Source organism: Pogona vitticeps, chromosome 2, assembly GCF_051106095.1.
Source record: "Pogona vitticeps strain Pit_001003342236 chromosome 2, PviZW2.1, whole genome shotgun sequence".
In the NCBI taxonomy this organism is placed as follows: domain Eukaryota; kingdom Metazoa; phylum Chordata; class Lepidosauria; order Squamata; family Agamidae; genus Pogona; species Pogona vitticeps.
Window position 1 is genome coordinate 158,332,412 of NC_135784.1, and position 14,051 is coordinate 158,346,462.

The 14,051-nt window shown below is 43.2% G+C and overlaps 1 protein-coding gene across 6 annotated transcripts in view; it reads left to right on the forward strand.

Moving 5' to 3' along the window:
• ITGA7 (integrin subunit alpha 7) overlaps positions 1-12,637 on the forward strand; it is a 70,280-nt gene extending 57,643 nt beyond the window's left edge. For 5 of the 6 annotated variants that reach the window (XM_072990955.2, XM_020783239.3, XM_072990952.2 and 2 more), the window contains 7 exons: positions 305-407; positions 1,515-1,697; positions 2,377-2,475; positions 4,857-4,970; positions 7,751-7,849; positions 8,393-8,518; positions 11,217-12,637. In XM_072990955.2, coding sequence (XP_072847056.2) covers positions 305-407; positions 1,515-1,697; positions 2,377-2,475; positions 4,857-4,970; positions 7,751-7,849; positions 8,393-8,518; positions 11,217-11,396 — 904 coding nt within the window. In that variant the 3' untranslated portion in view covers positions 11,397-12,637. Of the gene's footprint in view, positions 1-304; positions 408-1,514; positions 1,698-2,376; positions 2,476-4,856; positions 4,971-7,750; positions 7,850-8,392; positions 8,519-9,246; positions 9,360-11,216 lie in introns of all 6 variants that reach the window. The other variant, XM_020783259.3, reaches the window with a different exon arrangement.
• The last annotated feature ends 1,414 nt before the right edge of the window (positions 12,638-14,051 follow it).

Sequence of the window (14,051 nt, forward strand, 5' to 3'; positions counted from 1 at the left end):
ATTCCTCACTGTGCCTCACACAAGAAGAGCCAGCTTGTGAGGCCTTGGGCAAGCTGAACAGTCCTAGGATGTCCCCAGAAGAAGGGAAGGGTAAACTACTTCTGAGTGCTATACCTAGAAAATCTTGGAATGCGTTATCAAAAGGCAGAATTGATCTGACAGTGCATGATTATTTATTATAGCAGCCTATGCCTATGATAAAGTGGTGATTTGCAGATTTGTAGATTAAGAGAAGTTAGATTTCTGTCTTCCTCCATTCTGAGACCTCCATGTGCTCTATCTTTTTCTCTTTCCCTCTTTGCAGAGTAGCTGAACCACAGCAACTGTTTTTCAGTGGGGAAGTGCGAGGTGAAAGTGCCATGAAAAAAGAGAGCGATGTGGGCAGCCCTGTACGCTACAAGGTGATGGTGAGTGACAAAATGAGTGCTTTCAACCCTTGTGCTACACTATCAGCATCACCATACCGCAAGGGTTGATCATGCCTTCCAACTGTACTTGGACAACAGTTTCCATCATCTACTCACTCCAGGCAGTGTGGGCTATAGCCCAACACAACTGAAAGAGAGCACCAGCTGTTCCTGAGTAACCACCTGAGTTATAGCTAGAAGTGAGAAGGTCTGGGGGTATCAATTGAACCTCTGGATTTGATGGCCATTTGATTGTGAGAAATGGGATCTATACATGATAGAAGAGGCTGGCAAAGGTAAAACCAGTGGCATGCAGCAAGGACTCAAGTTTTACTAAGGAGTTATAACTCTGCATATCTGCCTCTGACACACTAGATTCTGGATACCACTGATTTATTTTTTATTTATCTACTGTCATGAAGAAAGGTATGAAAACTTCCTCTTCCGTATCCATCAGAACAACCTCAGGACATTCTTTACATCCTAAACATCCTCTATATAGAATTACTCCCAAGCATTTTTGCCTTTCCAGGACCTGTCTATTGATGAATAGGGGGTGTTCTAGCAGTTGTGAATACAGGTTTTTGTCGCAGATTAGTAAGGAGTCTGATATTGTGTGCGTCTGTGTGTGGTGTATTAGGACTGCACGTCAGATTTGCACAAATCCCAAATTCCAATCAAAATCAGCCTGTTTTGGAGCAATTTGTACAAAATCCAGCTTCAGTGCTGGGGAGACAACGTTAGGGATTTCAGATAAGCCTCCAGATTGGATCAGGGCCTCCCTGCGCAAGTCTAGGGTGTACACATGTATGGCAATTGTGTGTTTGGAGAGTAATGCCAAGTGCAATTGGCAGTACGGATCCTAGGACGGGTGAGGAACCTGCAGCTTTCCAATGGTTCTTGTGTATAATTTCTATCTGCCTTAGTCAGTGTGGCCAATCGTGAAAGATTATGTGACTGGCCATCTAACAACATGTGGAAGACTGCATGTTCTTAACCCTTGTTCTTGGGGCTTAGATAGGTTTACATTTGCCACTCTGAGGTTGCATTTTCATCTCCCTTCAGTCCTGAATCATATGCAGCTTTTCCCTCCCTGCCTCCCATCAGGTCTCCAACAGGGGCCAATCACTGAACACACTTGGCTCAGCCTTCCTCAATCTCATGTGGCCCCATGAACTTGCAAATGGAAAGTGGCTCCTCTACCCTCTCAAGCTGGAGATGGAGTTATCAACCCAGCCTCAGCATCGCACAGCCTGTAGTCCAGAACCCAACATGCTAGGTTTGACTCTGGTAAGTGCTCTGGGAAATACTGTAGGAAGCATTCTTTAGGGAGGGCAATGCTTCCTTTTCTCATCCCAGGTCTTCATACAGCCCCGATTGCCCCACATTTTTTATCTTCTCTGCTGCTTGTGACAGGCAAAGTGCTCCTAAAGTACTGTTTACCTGTCTGATCCTTCTTAAATAGTCTCAGTTGTGGCAAAAAATACTTTTGCCTTCTCTGACAGCAAATATTTGGGACATTCATTCATAAAACAGATAAGCAAATTTTGCACAGATTGGATCACAGTTCAAAAATGGTTGTGGCACCTCATGGGCACAACTAAATTACATGTCATTCTGTATGAAGAAGGACAAACCGGACTATACTGTGCAGTGATCCCCACACCAAAGCACATTCCTGCTGTTTCACATGACCCTTGCCCCAAAGATCCATCTTAGTCATGTGGAAGCACACGCCTGGCGTATTTCTCCCGGGCTAAAGCACAGTAATTGCTTTGTTATACATCTGTCCTCATTCAAAATAACATGCCAAATGTTCATCTGAATCACTGATGTGCATGCTTGGTAAGCTGCTGAGTTTTGTTTTTGATAGACTCCTAAAACCTGCTTGCAAATCTGTTGGCTCCTGTGAGACAAGAGTGAAAGTCTCCATTTTGCAGCTTCTGTCATCCTTTGTTCTTCTCTTCAGGAACCTCCTCATCAAGCTAGGAAGAAGCGAGAGGCTGAGCAGGCAGGGGCACCTAGCAGGTCACTCACTTACAGGGAAAGGCGAAAAAATGTGACCTTGGTGAGTGAAACTCTCCTCAGTGGCATTGCTACACACTGTATGTATTCCACACTTGACATGAAACCTATCACACAACATGGCATTTTGTGACATTTGCTGCCATCCCAGTAAATGGAACAACAACGTACAGAAGAGTAAACTGCCTGTGAATACAAGAAAGCTCTGACTTTTTAAGACATGGAAAGATTCAGCAGATTGCAACTGGAAGAGTAAATATGAATCTAGAATCACAAGGGTGGGGTGATGACTGGTTTTGAATGACAAAATGGCCAGGAGTGGAAGTATTACATCTCCCCTTCCTTTTGCTAATCCTCTACTCAAAACGTACAGACCCTCTATTTGCTATTTAATAAATAACAGCAGGATTTTATTATACTATTTGTGTCTACAGCATAGTTTGTTCAGGAGAACGGGCTGAGGCTGAACCCAGACAAGACGGAGGTGCTGAGGGTGGGTGTCCCCACAGTGGGGGGTTTGGGAAACTCCCTCTCTTTTGGTGGGGTGACCCTACCTGCCAAGGATGGGGTCCACAGTTTGGGGATCCATCTGGACCCGGCGCTCACTATGGAATCCCAGGTGGCGTCTGTGGTCCGAACCGCCTTTTATCACCTTAGGCGGATAGCCCAGCTGCGGCCCTATCTTGATGTGGGGGCCCTCACTACCTTGGTACATGCGCTCGTTATCTCAAGATTAGACCACTGCAATGCGCTCTACGTGGGGCTGCCTTTGAGGCTGCTGCGGAAACTACAGGTGGTGCAGAATGCCGCGGCCAGACTCCTCAGTGGTGTGAAAAAATACCAACATATTTCACCCACTCTGGCCGCACTGCATTGGTTGCCCGTCCGATTCTGCATCGACTTTAAAGTGTTGATGCTTACGTATAAAGCCTTAAACGGCTTATGGCCTCGATACTTGGCGGAATGCCTACTGTACTTCCACCAAGTTCTACCTGTGTCACTCGCGCGAGTCAGGAGGTGAGGCTGAGGAGCCTAACGCCGAGGGAGGCCCGGAAAGAAAAGACAAGAAATCGGGCCTTCTCGGCGGTGGCTCCTCGCCTCTGGAATAACCTTCCCCCTGACATTCGCGTGGCTCCCTCGCTGGGTATTTTTAAAAATCAATTAAAAACACTGATGTTTCGGCAGGCCTTCCCCTCAGCCAACTCCTAATCTTCCCTCTTTTTCCTCTTTCTTAGTGTTTGTCCCATGTTGTCCAAAGTTTTTCCCCTATTTAAAATTGTTTTAATTATATTGTATTATGCTTGCTGTAAGCCGCCTAGAGTAGTCTCAATGAGACTAGATAGGCAGGATATAAAATAAATAAATAAATAAATAATATCAAAATAAGAATATAAGTTATCCACCACCCTCTGTCTTCAGGTTGGAGCCTTGGAGCAGACATTGCCTTCACCTTTGCATTGCCTCCTTATAGCCATGAGGATCAGAAACTAAATTTTTGTTGTTGACATAGGTTAAGTCATTTCTGTTTCTAGCAAGAATTTGAACTTGATTTGCTCTAGAATCCATAGTTGTCTTTCTGGTAGAAAAACAGCATTGGACCCTGTAGAAATATGACTTTATAGTTTATAGCACAATTGCAGCCACCCAATAAACAAGATGCTGTGTGTAGCTTGCATAATTAAACTGTAAACTGCCCAGAGAGTGCTTTAATATATATTACATATGGGGCAGTATATAAGCAGCATATACTTTATAAAAAATGTGGCAAGTTATCGATGAACAGTACAGATAGCTGCTTAATTACAGTGGTGCCCTGCTCAACGATTACCCCGTTTAACGACGAAATCGCTTAACTGTGTGTTTTTTGCGATCGCAAAACGATGATTGAATGGGTTTTTTTCGTTTCACGATGATCGGTTCCCTGCTTCGGGAACCGATTTTTCACTTTACGACGATCAGAAAACAGCTGATCGTTGGGGTTCAAAATGGCCGCCTGCTGTGTAAAATGGCTCCCCGCTGTGCTTAGGACGGATTCCTTGCATTACAAGCACCAGAAAATGGCTGCCCTATGGAGGATCTTCGCTGGACACTGAGGTATTTCGCCCGTTGGGACGCATTGAGCGGTTTTCAATGCGTTTCAATGGCCATTTTACTTTCGCTTGACGACGATTTTGTTCTACAGCGATTTTGCTGGAATGGATTAACGTTGTCAAGCGAGGCACCACTGTATAGCTGTTTCTTTAAAATGCCTCTACAAAACAGTCTTCCTTGAAGTAGGAAGGGATTTGGGTTAGGTTGGGTTTTTCTGGGACTGTCTAGCTAGGATGAAGAAAAGGATGACTGCCTACTAGCAGGGTTTTTTTTTTAAAAAATTATTTTTTACTATCACTGATATTTTCTGTTGCTTTTTACTTCATGCTCCAGGACTGTGTTCAAGGCACTGCTCATTGCCAGCGCTACCAGTGCCCCCTCTACAGCTTTGAGCGCTCTGCTGTGCTCACCATATGGGGCCGTCTCTGGAACAGCACCTTTCTGGAGGTTAGTCTCCCCCTGCTGGATTCTAGAGGAATTACGTGGCACAGGCCATGGTGAATTTTATGCAGGAATTCATCTTAGCATAACTAATTCCAGGTAACAAAGAATATGGGCTTAGGAAGAATTTTCACAATCGCAGTTTGCAATCTAGGAGTAAATAAATACATTTTTATGGAAGATGGTATAATTGAGTTAAGCGCAACAGTGCTTTGTGGTCCTTGACCGGAGTTTCATGAAGGGCTTTTTTAGTAAAATGTGGAAGAAACTTCGGATGCATAGAAAAAGTTTATTTATTGCAGGCCAAATGCATTTTGAACAATATCTTCCAAGAGCTTCTCTGCAGCAATGATTCACAAGTACAAGGGAGGCGGAGGAGTAATTGAAACGTCCCATGTACTTACACGGACACCACACTTTAAGAAGGATTCAGACAACCTGGAACAAGTACAAAGGAGGCCAGATATTATTATTAAGGCACCAAGCCTTATAATAGAATCAAATGCAAGAATCCAAATCAAAGAACATCCAACAGAAGGCTGTCTAATTTTCTCTCAGATGCCTCCAATATTGGAGTACTCACCACTTCCCAAGCTAATTGGTTGTATTACCACATTGCTCTGACAGTTTTTCCCTGATAGTCAACTGAACTCTGGCCGCCTATAACTTGAATTACTACATGTCCCAAACTCTGGGACGATTGAGAACAGACCCTGCTCCTCCCCAGTATGACAATCTTTCAGCTATTTGCAAAGAGTGATGATATCTCCAATTAGTCTTCTTTTCTCAAGGCTTCTCAAGTTCTGGAGGCATTCAAGAGAAAAATTAAGACAATCATCTGTCAGATCTGCTTTGATTTGGATTTCTGCACTGAGCAGGGGGTTGGACTTGACAGCCTCATAGGCCCTTCTAACTCCATTTATTTTATGATTTTATCATTCCTTCTGAACTGCAACCCATACCACATGCCTACACTCTCTTATTTTTACGATCGAAGGCTCCTCTCCTGGGTTTGTGTGTGTTTTTGAGGGGTGGTTGTCACCATGGTTTTCGTTCTAGTTTTTGCTTCCATCTTGGTGAAGCCCTGTGTGTGTGTGTGTGTGTGCGCGCACACACACAGACACACACACACACACACAAATATGTAGTCACTGATGCCAGGAATCTAGTATGTTTTGCAATTCTCATGCTGAAGGGTCTGAATGGGAGGCTTTACCATTTCTTGGAGGCCATCTGGGCCACTCTTGTTTTATTCTGAGGCCTATTTCTAGCGCCTGTTCTAACACGGATTTTCAACAGCTCGTTGGAGCTGTGTAGTGTCCCTATATGTCTTAAAACTTCCACCACAGCTGTGTAGTGTCCCTATATGTCTTAAAACTTCCACCTAAGAAAGCTTCTATTAGCGGACTGAACGACTACAGACCCATCGCCTTAACATCTGTAGTGATGAAAGTCTTTGAGAGATTGGTGCTGACCCACTTGAAGGACATCACTGATCCTTTGTTAGACCCTCTTCAGTTTGCATATCGGCCCAACAGATCAGCAGATGATGCTGTCAATATGGCTATGCACTATATTCTACAACATCTGGATTCCTCAGGGTCTTATGCACGGGTTCTTTTTGTCGACTTCAGTTCCGCGTTTAATACAATTGTACCATCTAAATTGTATCTTAAATTGATTCAACTAAAGGTATCCATCTCTGTTTGTAAATGGATACATAGCTTTCTGATAAATAGGAAACAGCAAGTGAGACTGGGAAAAATAACATCCAATATCCGTACAATTAGTATAGGAGCCCCCCAAGGGTGTGTACTTTCCCCATTGCTTTTCTCCTTATATACGAACGATTGTATTTCTACGAATCCCTCTGTTAAGATTCTAAAGTTTGCAGATGATACGACGGTCATTGGACTTATTAAGAACGGTGACGAGTTGGCATATAGACAGGAAGTTGAGCATCTTGTCGCATGGTGCAACAGTAATAGCTTAGTGCTCAACCCACAGAAAACGGTGGAGATGGTAGTGGACTTTCGTAAACACCCCCCTTGTATACTCCCACTTTCCGTCTTAGGTAGTACGGTCTCTGTAGTAGAGTCGTTCAGGTTCCTGGGCTCTGTACTCTCTCAGGATCTGAAATGGTCAACTAACATCGATGGCATCATTAAAAAAGATCACCAGCGTCTGTACTTCCTACGACAACTTCGGAAATTCAATCTGCCTCGGGAGCTGCTTGTCCAGTTTTACAGAGGCATTATCGAATCTGTCCTCTGTTCTTCCATAACTGTTTGGTTCGGTTCGGCAACCAAACTGGACAAGGACAGGCTTCAAAGGACTGTCAGAATTGCTGGAAAAATAATCAGAGCTGATTTGCCATCAATGGAAGAGTTGTACATTGCACGGGTTAAAAAGAGAGCGGAAAAGATTGCAGCAGATCCACGGCATCCTGGTCACAACTTGTTTAATCTTCTCCCCTCTGGTCGGCGATACAAGACGCTATATACTAAAACATCGAGGCACAAAAATAGCTTTTTTCCTTGTGCCATCAAATTGTTGAATTTGTAAATATCTGATGCAACTGGGAGTTGAGGCAATTGGTTTTTTGTAGAAATTTGCTCTTATTGTCTTGTGTATTCACTGTTTATGGTGTGTGTGTGTGTGTAGTGTTTTTAAGTGTGGCTGTGTGTAGTGTTTTTAAGTGTGGCCGGCAGCCATATTAAATTCCGGGTATGGTTTACATACCTGGCTAGTAAATAAATAATAATAATATTTTCTTTCCATGTCAGGAATACTCTGATGTAACATCAGTGGAAGTGATTGTTCGAACCAGTATCACAGTGAAATCTACCATCCGCAACCTGATCCTGAAGGATGCCACCGCACAGGTGCCAAAGTCTCACAGCACTTAGTTCACGCCCACCTTCTCTTTTCCGTGTGCTTTATAAAATAGCCAAGGACTAATTCTTTAGTCTCTTTGGACTGTTGTGGTTCAGCAAGAGGATTCTTATAGAAATCCTATATAAGTGTAATGTGAACCAATTTTTCCTTGTCTTGGTAAAATAGATGGGTTGGGGCTTCTGAAAGTGGATTACAGTGCTCATTAAAAGTAAAGGGGTTTGTAAACGAAGGGGAGGGAAATTGACCAGACCAGCCTTTTTAACAATCCTTTGTGCAAATGCCAGAGCACTAAAGTGTACTTCCTTTCCTACAAATAGCAGATTCCAAAATTAGTGCTGATCTGAAATTAAGTTTCACTTCCAGTTTGCTCACAGCCTCTGGTTCAGCAAGAGGCCACCTGAGAGAGCTAGCTGATAGTCTACCTTTTCTAGCTGAGCTGATTTGGTTAGTCTGATGGGAACTGTCATCCTAATTGTACATTTCAGGCCCAGCTTCTTTTTGTTTAAGATTTATGCAATTTTCTCCCCCAGATACCAGTGACTGTCTACTTGGATCCCATTGTGGCCATGTCACGAGGGGTGCCCTGGTGGATCATCCTCATTGCAGTACTAGCTGGGATCCTTGTGTTGGGCCTGCTTGTCTCCATCCTCTGGAAGGTGAGCAAACTGACCTGGAAAAAGTCCAGTCATGTCTGGGTGTCTGGGATGGGCTGGGGGGGGGGGACTCTATTCAGGTCTAGTGTGGATTCCCAGTCTGGTGTAGTGGATAGAGTGATGGACTAAGACTGTGGAGAACAGGGTTAAAATCCCTACTCAGCCATGGAAACTTGCTGGGGGAATGGAACTAGTAAAACAACTCCTTAAATATCTCACTTACCTTAAAAGCCCTATTGGGATTGTTATAAATTGGTTCCGACTTGATGGCACACAACACACACACTCTTCAGGATGGCCCCTCAAACACCCCTGGCTCTAGGGCAAGCTTTGACTGGATGGCATCTACTTGCTTCACCACACTGAAATGTACTCCCTGGGAACAAAGACCCAATACCAGGGATAACATCCTTTCTAATTATGTGTTTCTTGGACACTATTTCCATTGCACAAGAAACCCAAACCTTTGGAGTCTGTTCTCCATAACTGTGGAGGTGGAGTCACATCTCTCCAAAATGACTGCAACGTATGAGCTAGGATTTTGGAAAGGATTGTGTGGTGACTGGAGTCTAACCTAAGGAACAATATCAGGAGGCTGCCTGAGAGATATCCATGGGCACAGATGGGTATTTATGAGAGCAATCCCTGGCATTCAGTTCTTTCAACTCCATCCCTATCAGCTGTTCACTGGCAAGGCTCTTAATAATATTTATACTTTTCCCTATTCCCAGTTTGGCTTCTTCAAGAGGACCAGCCGGGCATCCAAATACTCCACCAACTATTACCGAGCCCGGCTGGCCATACAGCCATCTGACGTTGACAGGCAGGCCATGGAAGCCTAGTGGTAATGCCTGGTTTGACCCACTAACTGATTTTGTGTGTGTAGGAGTGAGAACACAACTGTGGTGGGGAAGTGGGCATACATAGAAAATTACGGTGTGTCCTTGGTGTGAATTCACTAGGAATATTAGTGCATGTGCAAACAAGTAGCTGTACTCATGCATTTTTCAGGATTCCTAAGTGTGCATGAAACCTTTGCAGAGCCTAACAGAGAAGAATAATCACCATTCTTATGTGCATGTGGCTTGCACAGAGATTGACCATAACGGTGCATGGCCATGAAATTATGTCTTAGATAGTTGAGGGCTTTAGGACCCAATCATGGGTAAATAACCCAAAGCCTAGAGCTTTTAAACTACAAACCAGCAGTATAACATACTGAAAAGTGTTCTGAGAGTCAGGTGCATGCATGACAAACAAAGATGAAGAGCACTAGGGGTGCTATACTAGAGTATAACATCCGTGGGCAAGATTTAAGGTAGACAACTTGATATTCTTCAGATGTTTTGAATTACAGCTCTCACCAGTGCTTTAACCAGCTTAAATCAGGGATCGTGTGAGTTGTACTTCAAAACATTTTAAAGTCATCAAATTGCCTATGACCCCACAATCCATGTATAAGAGTCTGAGCTGTCATGAGAACTGCAGTTGAAATGGCTGGCTTTCCACAATGACTGCAGAAGTATTTTGGGTGGAAAAGTTCATCAAGTCTTCTGGAATGCTGTATTCAAAAAAATGATCAGGCTGGGATGGAAATGCATCATTTCCATGTGGTTTAAGACACTCTCATACACTCTAGCAAGAGCACACAAGAGGAGGTTTTTCCCCCAAGAAAACTACATGAGATCAAGGGTACTCAGATGAATGAATAAATCACTATGAATATCTGTGTTTGAGTATCAGAATACATGGTAATAAGCTATCCATTACAGATGTATGTTTGCAAAGCCAATCTGGCATTCTGCTGTCTGAGGCAAATAACAAGATGGAGACACCACTTCCCTCGTCCTTTATTCTACATACTACAGCCAAGTGGATGGGCAGCTGAATCTAACTTCAACACTGCCAACCTGATAGTGTTCTCTTAACATAGCTAGGGCAAGAAAACTAGTTGATGGGATACAGGGCAAGTTACTATAGCACACACAGCTCTTGTCTTCAGAAAGGATGACTGACTTGGGGCTTGGGAGAAATGGCTGGGGAGATGATCTTCCCGGCCCACAGCATCTGCTGCCTCAGAAAGTTACTTCCCTATGCCTAATGGCAGGAGTCACTCTGAGGTTGTTCAGTGAGCAATTTCTGGTCCAGCAGATGGTTGTAGTTTGTGTATGTAGACCAGGGATGAGCAATTAATTTCTATAGGGTGCCGACATGAAAAATCTGAACTGTGTTTGGGGGCCGAAACAGCTTTACTTAAAAATAAAATGAAACAGTGATGTTGTTGTTTTTATTTTAAACTTGTTAATGTTCACAAATACTAAAGAGGTTTTTTTGCAGTATTTATTTATTTGATTTATATCCTGCCCATCTGGTATATTTATACTACTCTGAGCGGCTAAGATAAGCAACTGATCAACTTTAGACAAAAAGCTATAAATGGTTTTGATGTTCAACTTGTTCAGTGAGAGGAATCCAGTCTGTCTTGGGCTTGAACAAGTGCTTGAACACCGGACTGGAGCAACCACCGACAGGCCGGACAAGAGCGGCTCATGGGCCGTATGTGGCCCTTGGGCCGCACTTTGCCCAGGTCTGATGTAGACCCTAGCCTGGTGCCAAGATACAGAACATCTTACCTGCTAGCATTAACAAAGATCTTTTGCTGACTTTCACTAATGTAACATCATTGCCTTTTCTCTTACAGCTTGGCTTCTTCAAACGTGCTCGCTACACAGAAGCCAAAGTTCCACAGTACCATGCTGTCAAAATTCCCCGCCAGGAGCGCCAGCTCTTCCGTGAGGAGAAAACAGGCACCATCACCAAGAAAGACTGGGTCACCAACTGGAGTGGGGACAGTGATGGCCATGTTCCTGTATCAGCCTAGCACCAGCTCCAGTCTGACTTCCTGTGTCAATTTTCTGATTGATTGAGAGATGCCTCCTGAGGGACATTCTTTGGTGCCACTGGCCTGGATAATAGCCACAGCACTCTTGCCTCTTCTCCTCTCTGAAAGATTTGTAGACACTGGGCTGCCCCCTTCCAGGAGGTGGAAAGGGGATCCAAGGGGACATGTGCTTTACACTGAGGATGATAGTGATCTTTTACAAAGGGTTTTCCCAGTACTCTACATTTCCTTGTAAACCTGAGCCAGCACCAGAAGGAACCCTCTGCTTTTCTGGTTTTCCAAAGAATTATCTGCTGAAAGAGTGTGGTGAAGGGAAAAAAAAAAACAATATACCCTGTGCACCCTGATGCTGACAGCTGGACTTGTACATGTCACTATTTACTCCACTGGAAATGGGGTGAGCATTTGCTGGAAGGACTTGATACTTTCAGAATGAGAAGAACCTAGATTCCTTAAGCATGCTTGCTGACAGGATTCAAAGCCAAAAACACTGTGGTGAAGAAGATGAGAGACTGCCCTCTTTTGAGAAAGATTGCTTTCTTTATGCTAGCTTTTTGTAATTTATATTGTCTTACATCAGAGACATTTGATGCCTGAAGCTGAGAGCTGGGTTAGGTCTGAAATTACATGCTTTAGTAACTAAGGTTCTTAATACTGTAAATGGAACAACACAAAAACGTTTCTCCAAGTTGCTGTCTCATGGCTAGCAAGCAAGTTTCTGATTGTTAAAGAGTCACATTCTTATCCAGCCATAAACGTGCACTGGCAGACACATCATGAGTGGATGATTCAGTCCAGCATGGCTGCATGACCACTTAAAAGGGAAGGGGCCCAGTCCTTCCAGAAACAGATCAGTATACCTTTGTGCCTCCACAGAATGCAGCAGGGTGTTTCCTAGCTATTCTGCTCTTTCCTTGGTCATTACGTGGCAATGGCAGCTGTGCCATGCAATCCTACACTTCTATGCTCAGAATTAGAGCTTTTGGGATGATCGCTCCCAGAATCTTCTGGCCAAAAGAAAATACTGTAAATCATAAAAAATCTGAATGTGGAAATGCTGGATTCCTACTAAACTAATGGAATGGCTTCACTGCTCTAAAGATGTCTGTGCATATTTCATGGACTTCAGGAAAGACATATATCGATACCTCATCGGAAGGAAGGCAGCCTACGAATGATACCAAATAAATAAATAAATAAAGTATTCTTCGCTTACTAAATCCAATGCCAATGTATTATGCACTGGGCCACATCCAGTGGTTTGCCCCAGCTAGAACAGAGCCACTGAATCAATGAGACATGTTTGACTCAACAAGAGGTCTACTGTACTTTACTTGGGAGTAATCAGTGGGTTGAGCTGTGTATGACAAGTGTTCAAGCTTGCATGCATTTCACTAATTAAAACTATTTCCACTGCTTCCTTCAGCTTCCTGCCGTATCCAGATTGTAATAGTCTGCAGGTAATGAGAGGTTTTGGAATGAACTTTCCTCCTTGGTAAATGTGAGGAAAAGGCTTTTTTCTACCTCTTCCTCCTTAATAACAGCAAACTGAATAGAAGCATGTGGACTAATGGTGCAAGACACTTTCTCTCCTCCTACAAGGACCGTGATCAAATCACAGCTGATAGGATAAAAGATGGTAGAGCTAGTAGGAAAAGGTTAACTGTTAATGAGCCCTGAAATCTAATTCAGTTAACTTTAAATTGGAAGCAGCAAAATTTTAATAAGAGTTGTTGAAACTAAAATGCTGTTCCGGATTATGTTAGGTGACTGTAATAAAGAGGTGTCAGGAAATGAAGCACACCTGTTATTTTACTCCTTTCTCCACCTCAAATGTTGTTTTGAGCTTTGGAAAGAAGGAATTAGCTACAGGAATGTTTGAATGCCCCACTTCCCATACACCCCACCAAACCCCTACTATTGCTTTTCTCTCCCCCCGCTCCCTTATAACCTCATCTCTTTTTCTTCTCTATTTTGATCTTATGGATACCCAAGTGGAACCTAACAATAATTCCAGTGAGTCAGCATTTCAGTTTCCTCAGACAGAGGAGCAGTCTCTATACAATGTCTATTGTAGAACTTCCACCTCCTTTCAATATATCTTTACTATCTGTTGGTTTAAAATCTTCTAATTTTGCACTGTAAGGTTAATTAAATAATGAGGACTACCAGGCCTCCAGTCATTCATTTTAAGTTCTGAATTATGCACATGTACTAAGGCATCACCTTCAATGTTCAATGAATTTCATTTTGGGATACAGAAATCCTACTTAATCTCAAACCCAGTTGCCCAAGCAGTTCACTCTTATTGCTCAAGAGGGCAGTAAAATCCTTCAGCTAGCAGCAGTTCTTTCACCACCAGACACTTCTGTTTTGGAACAAACCTAAAAGGCTTCCTCTGTGCAACATGCATGTAATGATGCTTTATTTAATAACTATGCTTTGCTTTAAAGAGTTATAAGTGGCACATCCTACACTGACATTTCTATTTCTATCAGACTTCTGTAGAGCTTGGCTTAGTGTACAACTACACAGCAGGAAAAATGCAAATAGGTCTGATGTGAATTTGCACCTGGGAAGCTTTAAGAAGAATGGACCCAGGTTAGAAATTTTGAAACCCAAGCTTAAATAAGC